This window comes from Rutidosis leptorrhynchoides, chromosome 1, assembly GCF_046630445.1.
Source record: "Rutidosis leptorrhynchoides isolate AG116_Rl617_1_P2 chromosome 1, CSIRO_AGI_Rlap_v1, whole genome shotgun sequence".
NCBI lineage: Eukaryota > Viridiplantae > Streptophyta > Magnoliopsida > Asterales > Asteraceae > Rutidosis > Rutidosis leptorrhynchoides.
The window spans coordinates 699,767,874-699,782,704 of NC_092333.1; the positions used below are offsets into that span (position 1 = coordinate 699,767,874).

The window sequence follows — 14,831 nt, forward strand, 5'->3', positions numbered from 1 at the left end:
ATGAACATGAAACTATATCCAAAAATTATGGTTAAACTCAAAGTGGAAGTATGTTTTCTAAAATGGTCATCTAGACGTCGTTCTTTCGACTGAAATGACTACCTTTACAAAAACGACTTGTAACTTATTTTTCCGACTATAAACCTATACTTTTTCTGTTTAGATTCATAAAATAGAGTTCAATATGAAACCATAGCAATTTGATTCACTCAAAACGGATTTAAAATGAAGAAGTTATGGGTAAAACAAGATTGGATAATTTTTCTCATTTTAGCTACGTAAAAATTGGTAACAAATCTATTCCAACCATAACTTAATCAACTTGTATTGTATATTATGTAATCTTGAGATACCATAGACACGTATACAATGTTTCGACCTATCATGTCGACACATCTATATATATTTCGGAACAACCATAGACACTCTATATGTGAATGTTGGAGTTAGCTATACAGGGTTGAGGTTGATTCCAAAATATATATAGTTTGAGTTGTGATCAATACTGAGATACGTATACACTGGGTCGTGGATTGATTCAAGATAATATTTATCGATTTATTTCTGTACATCTAACTGTGGACAACTAGTTGTAGGTTACTAACGAGGACAGCTGACTTAATAAACTTAAAACATCAAAATATATTAAAAGTTTTGTAAATATATTTTGAACATACTTTGATATATATGTATATATTGTTATAGGTTCGTGAATCAACCAGTGGCCAAGTCTTACTTCCCGACGAAGTAAAAATCTGTGAAAGTGAGTTATAGTCCCACTTTTAAAATCTAATATTTTTGGGATGAGAATACATGCAGGTTTTATACATGATTTACAAAATAGACACAAGTACGTGAAACTACATTCTATGGTTGAATTATCGAAATCGAATATGCCCCTTTTTATTAAGTCTGGTAATCTAAGAATTAGGGAACAGGCACCCTAATTGACGCGAATCCTAAAGATAGATCTATTGGGCCTAACAAACCCCATCCAAAGTACCGGATGCTTTAGTACTTCGAAATTTATATCATATCCGAAGGGTGTCCCGGAATGATGGGGATATTCTTATATATGCATCTTGTTAATGTCGGTTACCAGGTGTTCACCATATGAATGATTTTTATCTCTATGTATGGGATGTGTATTGAAATATGAAATCTTGTGGTCTATTGTTACGATTTGATATATATAGGTTAAACCTATAACTCACCAACATTTTTGTTGACGTTTAAAGCATGTTTATTCTCAGGTGAATACTAAGAGCTTCCGCTGTTGCATACTAAAATAAGGACAAGATTTGGAGTCCATGTTTGTATGATATTGTGTAAAAACTGCATTCAAGAAACTGATTTCGATGTAACATATTTGTATTGTAAACCATTATGTAATGGTCGTGTGTAAACAGGATATTTTAGATTATCATTTAATCTACGTAAAACTTTTTAAACCTTTATTTATGAAATAAAGGTTATGGTTTGTTTTAAAAATGAATGCAGTCTTTGAAAAACGTCTCATATAGAGGTCAAAACCTCGCAACGAAATCAATTAATATGGAACGTTTTTAATCAATAAGAACGGGACATTTCATTGGACCGGAAACTTTAGTTAACTGCCGTATGACCAATGCGAAGGCTAGGAATTATCTTTAGTTCAGTTTTAAGCTACAACCGATAAGAGCGTATACTTTATTAGTTCAATTCATCAACTCTCAACAACATAAATAACATCAACGAGTCTTAGACCGAAACCTATCGTCCATCACTCCCCATGTTAAGCTCGCCAGCAAGTGACGGACATATACAGCAAACCGCTACCACATTTGCCAGTTGGTCCTGCAACGGACGTCTCACGAATTATGTAGGTCCCGCATGTGTTGAATGGTTTTTGAATGTTTTGTTTTTTAGCCATATTGAATGTAACGGAAATAATTTGAACCGTTTGAGTTCTATTTTAATTATAAAAAAATTAGAAATCAATTACTTTACTCTAAAAATACACTCTCATAATCATTTTTCTCACTCAAAATATACTACCATTTTATACAATCACAACCATTTCATACAATCTCTTCTTCCATTTCATACAAAAAATGTCTCAACCAAACAATAATGATTTTTTCAACCATATGCTCAATAATCCAATCCCGTCACCAAACAATTCGTCATCGAATCAAGCTAGCAATTCTTCACCAAGACAAACTAGTTTTTTACAATTCGCACCAAATCAAAATGTTTTTTTTATTAACTGTTCATTCCACCACAACAACTACCATATCCACAAAAATTACAATTTCACAACCCACATTATTCACAACCACCACCATTCACATATAACCAACAACAACAACAATTTTTTTCACAACAAGCACCATACATTCCACAACCTTTAACACAACCGACTATTGAAACCGTACCCAAAACCAACCAACAAAAAAAAAAAAGGTAAAAAGAAAGTAGTAGTATTATTAATGTACCATTTTTTTATTTATGTAATGTTTTCTATTTATTTAATGTAATATTTTTAAATTAATGTAATACAACAGCAACAACAACAAAATTCAATGCCGCATGGGTGGTGTATGGAAGAGATGAGATGTAAGCAATCCTTCCCCTATCCGGGAATAAAGATAAATCATTTCTTCACCTCTATTTTTTAATTAATGTAATGTTTTATTTAATGTAACCCTTTTTATTCATTAATTTAGTAAAATATTATTTTATTTATATTTTGTATTTGAATGATAATTTAAATGGATTAAAGTTTGATGGTTGAGTGTATGATAGGATGAATTAACTAAAGGAATATTAAAGGTTTTGGTGTTGATGTAACGATAATGTGGAAGAGAGAAGTTCTGTTAAAGATTGTTACGACATGGAGTGGTCTTATTCTTCTATCGAAAACACTAGCTGTCACTCAATATGGATCATAATAGTTTTTATATTAAAGGGGTCAAAATGTATTATCAAGTTAGTAAAATAGATGATAGTCCTACAGAATTTATCAAAGTTTTTGCAAGTAAAAAGTGGAAACTATTATTTTTTAATTTATTCCCGCGAAAAAACATAATAACATTAATAGATCAAAGAAGATCAACAAGTACAACCTGTTCAAAACTAAAACCAAACGAAAGAGCTCTGGCCATAACCAACAACCTAAACAAACAAATTCACCAACATAACCACCAGATAAACACCGAAGACCTTCATATACGTCGAGAATCAGAATAAAACAGCAATGACAACCAAGAGAACCTAGACCACCACTGCTACACAGCAAAACGATCCAAACCACTGGCTGCCCTCATGAGAGCCTACAACAACCAACAAATTACCACCCACGACCACAGCTCCACGGCAAGAGAACGTCACCATGAGGTTGAGGCAAAAGCGGAGGACGGCCATGGCAAAACAAAAACAAAAAAAAAAAAAAACGACCAAAAAAAAGTTCTAGCCGTCATCACAACATCCAAAACCGCCAAAAAATCAAGGAGCCCAAACCAAAAACCCAACACCTTCAAACATGCAAAACCAGAGTATCCACTGGACTCTCATTGCCTGGAACGTGAGAAAAAAGAACTGAAGAGAGCTCCGAGAAAAACACAGGGACCAGTGACAAGTCACAACAGAGACGAAAGCGCCAACATCCTAGCAAAGAAGAAGCAGCCAGAGAGCAAGGAGAGTCGAGCGAATGTCGACCATAACCCGGCCAGCGACGACGGGAGATATCCGGCGACCGCGAAAACCCCCGGGAAGTCAGGAGGTGGAAAGAAGCCGGGAAAAAAAAGAGAAGGAAAAACGGAAGGAATTCCAACCAATCAACCAAATCAGCCGCTATAACAACGGCTAGATAAAGTTGATCGACCGAAAAAATCACCATTTGCCGGGGAAAAAAGGAAAAGGAAAGAGAAAAGTCAAGCCACCGACGAGATGCCATTGGCCGGAGAAGGAGAAGACCACAGAGGCAATAAAACGTCGAAGGAGAAGTTATGGAAACTATTATATATTCTTACTTTAGTTGCATATACAAATAAATTTTATTATATCAAAGGAACCTTACACCAGATAATCTCCACGGTCATCCCTATATATCAAACCCATGGAACATAAATCCTTGTACCCTAAACAGTACACGTCGTGTACAACTGCTAAAGCATGGATATAGCCATATAGGATCACTGAAGTTATTAGTTATATAACGCCCTATGGTACACATTACCAGCAATTAAGTCATAGATGACTCATATGGCTACCAAGTAACTAATAAACAAGAGCACAGTGTATGCAGTTTTAATTAGTACTATTAAACTAAATGGTATCTTTACATTGCATGTGACATGCTTCTTCGTCCGGTACCATAATTGCATTGTTTTGTAACAGGATATCGTAATGTACCTTAAAGTGGAATCCTCACTGATGGCTGTAATGTCTATATTATGCTACCAGAAGGAATCAGAGCATCTTTGATAACTGTCACAATTCCACTTTTAATGAAGTACCCTTCTGTTTCTCTTGCTGCTTCTTGAACATTATCGCTGTTTATAATCTGTCATCACAAAATATGATGGTAAATAGAGATTCATTTTATACTGGTCCTTGGCATTATCATAACATAAAATAGAATAATAGCTAAAACTAATCAGATCGAAACACATTGAAATTTGCCCCAAGTGTAATATAAAGCATAAAACATTAAAACCTCAACCAATTAATTAAAAAACTGATTTTTGTGAAGAACTATAACTTTTTTGTAATCAAAATATCAGAACCAATTGATATCGGAAAGCAGTATTGGAGTAGAGGAATTCAGCACCAATCTTGGTCTAAAATGGACCAAGAAAGATATGTAAGTGTCTTTTTTCTCTGTTCGTATCTCCTTTTTATTAATGAAGATTATCTCCTTAAACATTCGTGGGTTCGGGTCCGGGAAAGAAAGTAAAATTGGTGATGTTAAAAGCTTATGTTTCGTAGAAAGGCCCTCTATTCTAGCGTTGCAAGAAACGAAATGTCATAACCTAGTCGACAATTGGTTATTCGGGCTTTGGGGTTCTAGTGATTGTGGGTATGTTCAAAAAGAAATGGTTGGTAAGTCGGGCGGACAATTATTAATTTGGGATAAAAACATCTTCGAGGTTTCTAGTGAGTTAATTGGTGACTTTTTTATTGCTATACGGGGAAAATGGAAAAAGTCGGGTAATGAATCGATTATTGTCAATGTGTACGGCCCGCATGATGACGTTAACAAATGTAAATTTTGGGATTCGCTTGACAAAATTTTGTGTATTGATGGTGTGTCGTGGGTCATTTGTGGGGACTTTAACGAGGTTAGAGATAAGTCGGAAAGATTGAATTGTGAATTTTTTGATAATCGGGCTAAGAGGTTTAACGAGTTCATTGACAGAAATAGTTTAGTGGACATTCCTTTGGGTGGGAGGAAATTTACTAGGGTTAGTGATGATGGGATGAAAATGAGTAAGCTAGATAGATTCTTGGTTTCGGACGACTTTCTTAACCTTTGGACCGATCTAAAAGTGGTAGCTTTAGATAGAAGTGTATCGGACCATTGTCCTATTTCGTTGACGGATGGTGAGGTGGATTTTGGGCCTAAACCGTTCAAAATCTTTGATGATTGGTTCGTGGTTGAGGGTATTGACAAGGTTATTGCCGATTCTTGGTCTGGTCCAATGGGGGGTAACCGGAAGGATTGCGTTTTCCGTAACAAGTTAAAAAGATTAAAAGGTGACCTTAAAGAATGGAGTAAAGTTCACTTTGGTAAGCTTGATAGTGAGATTGAGACGGTTAAAAAGGTAGTAACGGATCCTGAATTGAAAGCTGAAGTAGGTTGTTTAAATGATGAAGAGCGAGCTAAATGGCTAAACTCGAGAAAAACATGGATGGAAAAGGAAAAAATTAAGACAGGGATGCTAAAGCAGAAAGCCCGTGTTCGATGGATGATTGATGGAGACGAAAACTCAAAATATTTCCATAATTCCTTAAAGAGAAAATATAATAAAAACAACATCCGGGTGATTAATGTTAACGGGTCTTGGTGTGAAAATCCTAACACAATCAAAGAAGTTGCTTTCAACCATTTTAAGAGCATTTTCGAGGAGCATAATTCGGATGGACCAAGCCTTGAAGGGCAATTTTCTGAATCGATTACATCAGCGGATAATGAGCTCTTAGAAGCTCCCTTCACGGAAGAGGAAATTTGGGAATCGGTCAAATGTTGTGGTAGTTCGAAGGCCCCGGGACCGGATGGGTTCAACTTTGGTTTTTTCAAAAAGTTTTGGTCCATAATCAAAGATGATTTGGTAGGTGCAATCAACTGGTTTTGGGTTTTTGGTGAGTTTTCAAAGGGTTGCAATGCTTCTTTTGTTTCCCTTATTCCGAAGAAATCGGATCCGCTGAGTTTTAGTGATTATCGTCCGATTAGTCTTATATGCAGTTATTATAAAATTATCGCGAAAATGTTGTCCTTGAGAATTCGTAAAGTGGTACCTCGTCTTGTAGGGATGGAACAAAGTGCGTTTCTTGGGGGTAGATATATTCTTGATGGTGCGTTAGTTGCTAATGAAGTGGTCGAAGATCTTAAACGAAACAAAAAGCACGGCCTAATTTTTAAGGTAGACTTTGAGAAAGCCTTTGATTCGCTTAATTGGGATTATCTTCTTGTAGTGATGAAATGTATGGGGTTCGGTACCAAATGGTGCAAGTGGATTTCCTCGTGTCTTAAATCGGCTACAATCTCCATACTCATAAACGGGTCTCCGACAAGTGAGTTTAATCTTAAAAGGGGCGTTCGCCAAGGTGATCCTTTATCGCCTTTTCTTTTTATTATTGCAGCGGAGGGACTTAATATCCTAACGAAAGTGGCGGTTGAGAGAGGAATGTATAAAGGGGTGGAGGTAGGTAAAGATAAAGTCGTCATCTCCCATTTGCAATATGCGGATGATACGATTTTTTTTTGGCGAATGGAGTAGACGTAATGCGCGAAATTTAATGTACCTGTTGGAATGTTTTGAACGGGCTTCGGGGTTGAAGGTTAATTATAATAAAAGTCAATTATTTGGGATAGGCATTAGTAATGATAACGTGGAATCTCTTGCGTCTTGGTGTTCGTGTCTCGGCGGTCGATTGCCTTTCATGTATTTGGGTATTCCCGTGGGTAATAGGATGAAGAAATTGAATGATTGGTCCCCGGTGATCGAGAAATTTAACAACAGGTTAGCGGATTGGAGAGCAAAAATGATTTCTTTCGGTGGACGGTTAACTTTGGTTAAGTCGGTTCTCTCTAGCCTACCTCTCTATTACTTCTCGCTCTTTCGTGCCCCTACTTGTGTGCTTAATTTTCTCGAGAGTGTGAGACGGAAATTTTTTTGGGGCGGGACGGGTTCTAATTCTAAAATGTCATGGGTCAAGTGGGAAAAAATCCTTCTTCCTCACGAAGAAGGAGGTTTAAATATCATGTCCTTAAAAAGTAAAAATTTGGCTCTTCTTTGTAAGTAGTGGTGGACTTTGTAAGTAGTGGTGGAGGTTTAAAACCGAAACTAACACTTTGTGGGTCACCGTTATTCGTAGCATTTATGGTTCTAATGGAGGTCTTGTGCTTGGTAATGGGCGTGCCCGGAATCCAAACGCTAGCCTTTGGAATTCTATTTGTGATGCAGGAAAACATGTGGACGGGTTAGGGATTTCTTTCTCTAATTCTTTCATACGCTCAATCGGGGACGGGAAAAGCACTTCTTTTTGGGATGACATTTGGGTGGGGAACGCAAGGTTTAAGGACAGATTCAAAAGACTACACAGGCTAGAGATTGACAAAGATATCAACATCAGTAGCAAAATCGAAGAATTTAAGGGAGATGGGCTCGGCAATTGGGCCTATCCACCGATGGGCCGAACGAATAGTGAACTAAATGAGTTGCGTGATATTGTTCGGAACTTGCAGCTGACCGAAGGTAAAAAAGATTGTTGGAGCTGGAATCTTAATTCGAAGGGCATTTATACGGTCAAGGACTGTTCGGTTCTTATCGAGAAAGTCATTCTACCACGGGCGGTTAATTCTATTGAGTCGTTGCGAAATGGTTTGGTTCCAAAAAAGGTGGAGGTGTTTATTTGGCGGGCGAGATTAGGACGTATACCGGTAAGATTCGAGTTAGATAAAAGGGGCATCGACTTGAATAGTGTGAGATGCCCGATTTGTGATGGTGACATTGAGACGGTGGAGCATATACTTTTTTCCTGTCAAGTGGCAAAAGACATTTGGGCTAAAGTTCTTAAATGGTGGGGGTATAATTCGACTATATTCGGGTTTGAGGATATTTTTAATGGTACTTTCGGTGGTGTAGCACAGGATCATAAAAAGAATCAATGGCAAGCGGTTTGTTGGGTGGTTTGCTACATTTTATGGAAGAATAGAAATGCAAAGGTGTTCAAGAATAAGCTCGAGACAGTCCCATCTTTATTTAGCGAGGTTCAGTTCTTTCATATGATTGGATTTCAAGACGTTGCAAGGGTCATATTATGGATTGGCTACAATGGTTTTCACACCCTTAGTTTTAACTCCTTTTGTTAGTTGCAGTCTTTGCAATTAGCTTAGGGCGATGTAATTTGTTATCCTTATTTCTTTCGTGATGTATCGTGTTGTTAAGGTTGCCCAGTCAACCATGTACTATTCGTGATTGTTTAATATAAGTCTTTCTTGCTTTTCAAAAAAAAGAACATATAATGAAATTCATAACTTAGTTGTATTATAATTAATGTAGACCAAAACTTTTCCGGTAGCTTGTCTCCTCCTTCTCCGGCCACCGGCTGCCGCCGGTGGTCCGGCTTCCTCTTTTACTCCCGGCTTGTTTTTATCTCCTTCGGCTCTGTTCTGCTCTGGTTCTTCTTCGGGTTTCTGGCTCACGACGGCTGGCTCTCTCTTTCCGCCATCTACAGGCGGCGACTACCTTTCTCCGGTAGTCTGTGGATCTGGTGGATCTGGTGGTATGGATGGTTGTTTGGTGGTGGTGGGGTTGGTACTCGTAGGAGATGGACTGAATGAGCGTTTCTTCTGTCTTTGATTTCGGCCGACACCACTTCTTTGATTTTCCGGCGGTAAATTCCGGCGAGTTTATCCGGTGATGGATCCTTGTGCTTCTGCCGAGCTTCTCCGGCTCTTCTCATTCCAGAGCTCCCTCCTATGCCTCCTGTCTTCTCCTTGGTGCAGGTATTGTTCTTCACCTCGGTTTGGTCTCGGTATGTAGTTTGGTTGCCTGCTTTTTATGAGACGATTGGGTGATTCCGTGCTGTGTTATAGTCTCGGTTTGGGGTGGATCTAACGCGGGGTTCTCCTGGCTATGGTTGTTTTGGGAGATGGTGTTGTTTGAAGTTTTAGACACTTTGTAGTGTTCATATGGTAGTTACTACTTCATTGTTTACAAGGAATGTTTTGTTTTTTTAACAATTTGTTCTTGTATTCTGTTTGCATTCGTGTGTATCTGAGTGTTGGTTTAGCAGCCGGTTCCAATTTGTATTCGTGGGTATTCGTGTGTGTTGGTGCAATCGTTTTGGTTTCCGGCGATGGGGGTCGCCGGTGTGGTGTTTCCTCGGGTCCTGACGGAGTTTCATTGTCTCCTTCTCTTTCAATGCCTTACGCGTCTCGTCTTCGTTTTTTCTCCGGACATTTTATCCCTGTGCCGCTGCTCTCCCGCTCGTTCACCACTGTTCGTGAGTTTCTAGCAGCCGGTTCCACTTGTTCAGAATGTTGAGCGGGCTGCTTTTGTGAACTCTGTTGAATTGGTGGTTTGGGTGATTCCGTGTTCGGGTTGGGGTGGTCTGCGGTGGATTTTGGTATTCTTGGTTTCGATTTCGGGTCATCAGATAGGCCTTCGACTTGAGTTTTGGTGATCCTTATGGAGCGTTCTCCGCAGCCGGTAGGTTTGGTTTGTGTTGGTTTCGTGGTTGTGGGTTTCGATTCGTGGGTTCGTGGTAATATTCGTGTATTCGGTAATTTCGTGGATTATTCTTGTTAACCTCTGGACATGATACGTTATCACCACTCGATTTGATTGTGTGTGATCGGAGTTACTTTGATCTTCGTGGGGTGTTGGGAGGTTCTCGGGTCGTCGTCGCTGCTCCGTTTCTATGTGTTCTTTCGGGTGCTTGCCCTGATGTGATAATAATGTGTTTGTTCTTTGGTTAACAAGGTGGACATCGTTTGTTTTACAGGCTTTTTCGTTTGGATTGCTCGAGTATTGTCTTAGTCGTGTATTGCTTCGAGTGTGAATTTTAGAATCGTTGATGTTGCAGGTTGCAGGTTGTCAACTAATCGTGTATGGTTTTAGTGTATTCGTGTATTGTTAGGCGGAGGTCGTGTTAGGCGGAGGTCGTGTTTTGTATTCGTGTTTGTATTCGTGTTATGTAACTCCTAGCATCTTGCTAGTTATATTATTAATAAAATTATTGCCTTTCGAAAAAAATTATAATTAATGTAGAGGCTGGAAATTATCTTTTCCTAATCTCTCATGATTAAGTCAAATTTGGTTCCTTAACTCTGGGAGGAATTCCTGCAGTGATTTTGTATCCCTTTTTTAGTTTTATGATTTCCTCCCTGTAAAACGTCGTATTGATTTGTAGAAGATACAGAGTTATACATTAAAGTTTAATATAAAAGTATCACTATTTAATATCTTTCTGTTTTTCAAGAAATAATATAATGATGATAAAGATAAAGATTTACCCATTCAAACACATCACCCAACCCCTTAATTTTGGCACCTTTATTTCACACATGCACCTATCTCTTTATTTAACTGCAAACAAGTTATAAATTACCTTCACATTGTCTCCTATGCGTGCATTCTTGTCTATGATTGCTCTTTTGATATGAGTGTTCTTCCCTATGCCAATCGCAACACTACCTTTTGCAGCAAGAAGCTCCTTGTCAGCATCAGTCTGAAGCATGAAAAATGTCGGTCAATTTCACATGGTGTGATTAAAGGGCCAAAGTGTTTAAAAGGAAATAGGGCTTTAATATGCATTTTCATGATGTAGTACCTCGTAGTAATCAGCTCCCATTAGCAACGAATCTTCGATGACTGCACCTTCAGCTATGCAGGAACGAAGCCCAACAACAGAATGATGAATTTTGCAGTTCTGCACAACCAAGATAAAAAGATGATCAACAATTTATTATACAAGCTTCATTTATAAACCTATTAAAACTTAAGAATTTGCAACATGCAGTCATAGTGTGTTATCGCTAAATAGTGGGATACTACTACCAGTAACAGGTTGATTTCTAACCTTAATCACACACCCTTCACCAATAACACTATCAGTGACATCAGCATCAAGCATCTTGGAAGGAGGAAGGTATCGAGGTTGGGTGTAAATAGGGGATGAACGATCATAGAAGCTGCATGAAACATATCTTTCAGTACTATGCAAAGACATTGGTCACTTTTAAAGGTCGCATCATCAAATGTTAAGAGACATCTGCACAGTTCAAAAATGAGATTACCTAAAATCTGGCACTGGCTTTTTCGTGATTCCCAAGTTGGCGTTATAGAAGGCCTCAATTGTACCAATATCTTCCCAGTAGCCATCATAAAGATAAGCTTGTACCTATATAGATGCAAATGATAGTCGTCAGGCTAGATAACATCCAAAAAATGTAGACATATTGTCTACAGGCTGACGCCTTAGTATTAACAAAATGTCAAAATGAATTAATAATTATAAAATTAAGCAGTAGATGCTTTGTTGTTATTATGCAATAAGAGAAGGAATCTATATCTAGTAACCAACATAGTATGACAATTGGCATGATTATTAATAAAAATAAGACTATTAGTCTGATAACAATAAATTATGCCCTTTATACCCAATATTTAATGGAATCATAAAGGGGTCCACTAGTTACATATATATTCTCTGTCACAGTTTAATGAATAGATAATGTAGATTTTGTTCAGCTGCATGTTTATTTAATCATAAGTTAATAATTAATATAGTATTTTGGACACCATATATAAAGTACATAAAACATACTCGTAGCCCAATTGAAGTTGCTCCTGGAATTACTTCACTTCCAAAATCATTAGCTCCCGGGAACTTATCGCGCAGCAAATTCAACATAACATCTTTGCTGACAACATATATACCCATACTAGCAATATAAGGCATCTCTTTAGCTCTCTCTTCATCAAGTCCCAAAATTGTAGTATCAACCTTCATAGCTTTCAGTTGTTCTCCCTTTGGTTTCTCTGCAAATTCAGTTATACGTCCTTCTTCATCAATCTTCATTAAACCAAATGCAGTGGCACGTTTTTCATCCATTGGCAGAGCTGCAACAGTGATATCAGCATCTGTTTCTCTATGAGCTTGAATAAACTTCTCATAATCCATTCGATATAAATGATCTCCAGCAAGAATTAGAAACTCCAAAACATTATGCTCTTCAAATAGCCACAAATACTGCCTTACAGCATCAGCAGTACCCTGCAACCAATTAAACACATCTTATTAACGAAATTTCATAGCTGAAAAACAGAGATATAATATGCAAATCTCGGCTTTTCATTTACCTGGAACCAATTCGGATTCTCAGGACTCTGTTGAGCAGCAAGGACTTCAACAAACCCTTCGTTCTTATAACCACCCATGTTACTCGCATAAGCCCTTGAAAGGTGGCGATTAAGTGATGCAGAGTTAAATTGTGTGAGAACATAGATCTTGGATATATTGCTGTTCAAACAGTTGCTGACAGGAATATCAATAAGCCGGTAATTTGCTCCTAACGGAACAGCAGGCTTCGCCCTCTTCTTTGTTAATGGATAAAGCCGTGTACCAGCCCCACCACCAAGTATTATCCCCAAAACGCTCTACAAAAAAACCATAAATTCAACCAAAGTATAACTTTCAAATCTAGCACAAAATCTAACCTCATTTTCATCTAACCTCTTATTATGATGATGATACATAATAATTAGTACTATTACTATTATTTAGCAAAATTTTAATAACAATTCATTATTTAGTTTCATATATTCTGTTTTAATTTCACATAATACTAATGTTAAATTTCACTCATTACTCTACAAAGTATATATAAATTCATGTTGCTTAATTTCATATTATGTATTAGTTGCTTAAGTGAATGAAATCATACTACTGTACTTTTTACTGTAAGTTTACCAGATCTAAACAAAAATTCATCAGAACGCAAATTAAAAAATAACAACAAATAGCAAATAATTTACAATATACATATAAGCAATGCATTAATTAATCAAGTAGTGATTATAAAACTGAAATTATTACTATTACTATTACTATAATTGAATAATTAAGAAAAAAGAAAAACGAGAGGTGATACTTGACTAGCGTCAGGATCAAGGCATGTCTGCGAATTTTTAGAATCGGAAACCGCTTTCGGAGAAATAGTGAGCGGAACTCTAGTACGGCCAGAACGACGACGTTGTACGGATGAAACCGGAGATAATTTGTCACCGGAGAGATGAGACGATGAAAATGATAAGGTCCGGGAGGATGTCGAAGGACGAACGGAAACAATGCCGGTGGAAGAGAAGAAATGAGCTCCGACAGCGGCCATTGATAGTGTAAAGTGTGTGTGTTTGAAAAAGAGTAAACTCGTGAAGTGAGATTATTATTATGATAGAGATCTGGAAAACTACTCTCCGTCGTATCTATCTAGGAACCGTCTTAATTCTCCTTTTTGCCCCTTTTATTAATTTATTAATAAATTAAATAATAATTTGTGCTTCATAATTATTCCAAGCCACTAGCTCCCTCTTCACCTACTCGACTTTGTATTGAGGATGGTTCGGTGCGTGATCATAACGATGGTTTTGACGTGGCTCTCCTGGATCAGTTGTTCTCTAAGGGGTTTCGCACGGTTAAGTTTATCCCTCCCAAGTGTCGTTTGGGGTTTTCTCGGGTTTTGAAAGGTGCTCTTGATAAGGTGATCTCTAAGCCTGAGGACATTTCTAGTTGGGTCTCTTTGTTGGTGTTACCCCTTTGTACCCTTAAAACCTTTCGGCCACGGAGTAGTCGTGAGTCTAGGTCTTCGATAAAGCGTCGGCATCAGGAAGAGAATATTTCCTGTGCTATTTGCTCTTGGGGGACAGCGGGTGGGAGTTTACAGCTTGTGATGGAGTATTTGGCAGAGGATTCTCCTATGTTGTCAGTGGTTGATGATGAGGTCCTTGATTTGGAAGAGCGTAATATTAAGCAGTGTCGTAGGAAGATTTGTGATGGCCATTACACCGCTGCAGCTCGTGTTCTTTCTTCATCAGGCGTTGCTCCTTATAATGACGCCACACTGGCGGACTTGCTGTCTAAGCACCCTTTTTCTATCGCTCCATCCTTGCCTGATATGACGGTTGATCACCTTCACCTCGTTACGACTTCTTCTGTTGTTTTGGGCCAGATTAAAAGTTTTCCTCGGGGCACTTCATGTGGTAGGGATGGTTTACGTGCACAACACCTTATGGATTGCTTGAGTGGTGCTGCTGTGGCAGTCTCGGATGAGTTAGTTGGCTCTATTACCGGAGTCGTTAATCTCTTTCTAGCTGGAAGGTGCCCTATGAAATTAGGAGAGTATATTGCTAGTGCTCCCCTCACACCGCTTGTCAAGCTCGGCGGTGGTCTTCGTCCTATAGCTGTGGGTACTGTTTGGCGACGTCTTGTTTCGAAGGTTGGCGCGGCTATGGTTGGCCAGTCTTTGGGAAGTTACTTCGATGGTCTTCAGTTTGGTGTTGGTGTTTCTTCAGGTGGTGAAGCTATTCTTCATGCTGTGAATCGGCTGATTGAGGATCGTG

The 14,831-nt window shown here is 38.2% G+C and overlaps 1 protein-coding gene across 1 annotated transcript; it reads right to left on the bottom strand.

The window, feature by feature from the left end:
* Positions 1 to 4,281: 4,281 nt before the first annotated feature.
* LOC139886138 (glucose-1-phosphate adenylyltransferase small subunit, chloroplastic/amyloplastic) lies at positions 4,282 to 13,667 on the bottom strand. Its single transcript, XM_071869882.1, has 8 exons — positions 13,367 to 13,667; positions 12,576 to 12,872; positions 12,040 to 12,489; positions 11,510 to 11,613; positions 11,293 to 11,404; positions 11,044 to 11,142; positions 10,822 to 10,941; positions 4,282 to 4,546 (listed from the first exon to the last, which is right to left on the bottom strand). The coding sequence occupies exons 1-8, from the start codon at positions 13,601 to 13,603 to the stop codon at positions 4,430 to 4,432; spliced, it is 1,536 nt and encodes a 511-aa protein (XP_071725983.1). The 5' UTR covers positions 13,604 to 13,667; the 3' UTR covers positions 4,282 to 4,429.
* Positions 13,668 to 14,831: the final 1,164 nt, after the last annotated feature.

What these genes read in the sequence shown, in the direction of transcription:
- LOC139886138 (XM_071869882.1), bottom strand. Translation starts at nt 13,603, where the DNA reads ATGGCCGCTGTCGGAGCTCATTTCTTCTCTTCCACCGGCATTGTTTCC. An exon ending in AAGCCAGTGCCAGATTTTAG is followed by an intron (nt 11,405 to 11,509) that starts GTAATCTCATTT and finishes TGTTTCATGCAG; the next exon opens with CTTCTATGATCGTTCATCCC. An exon ending in GCATAGGAGACAATGTGAAG is followed by an intron (nt 4,547 to 10,821) that starts GTAATTTATAAC and finishes TTGTGATGACAG; the next exon opens with ATTATAAACAGCGATAATGT.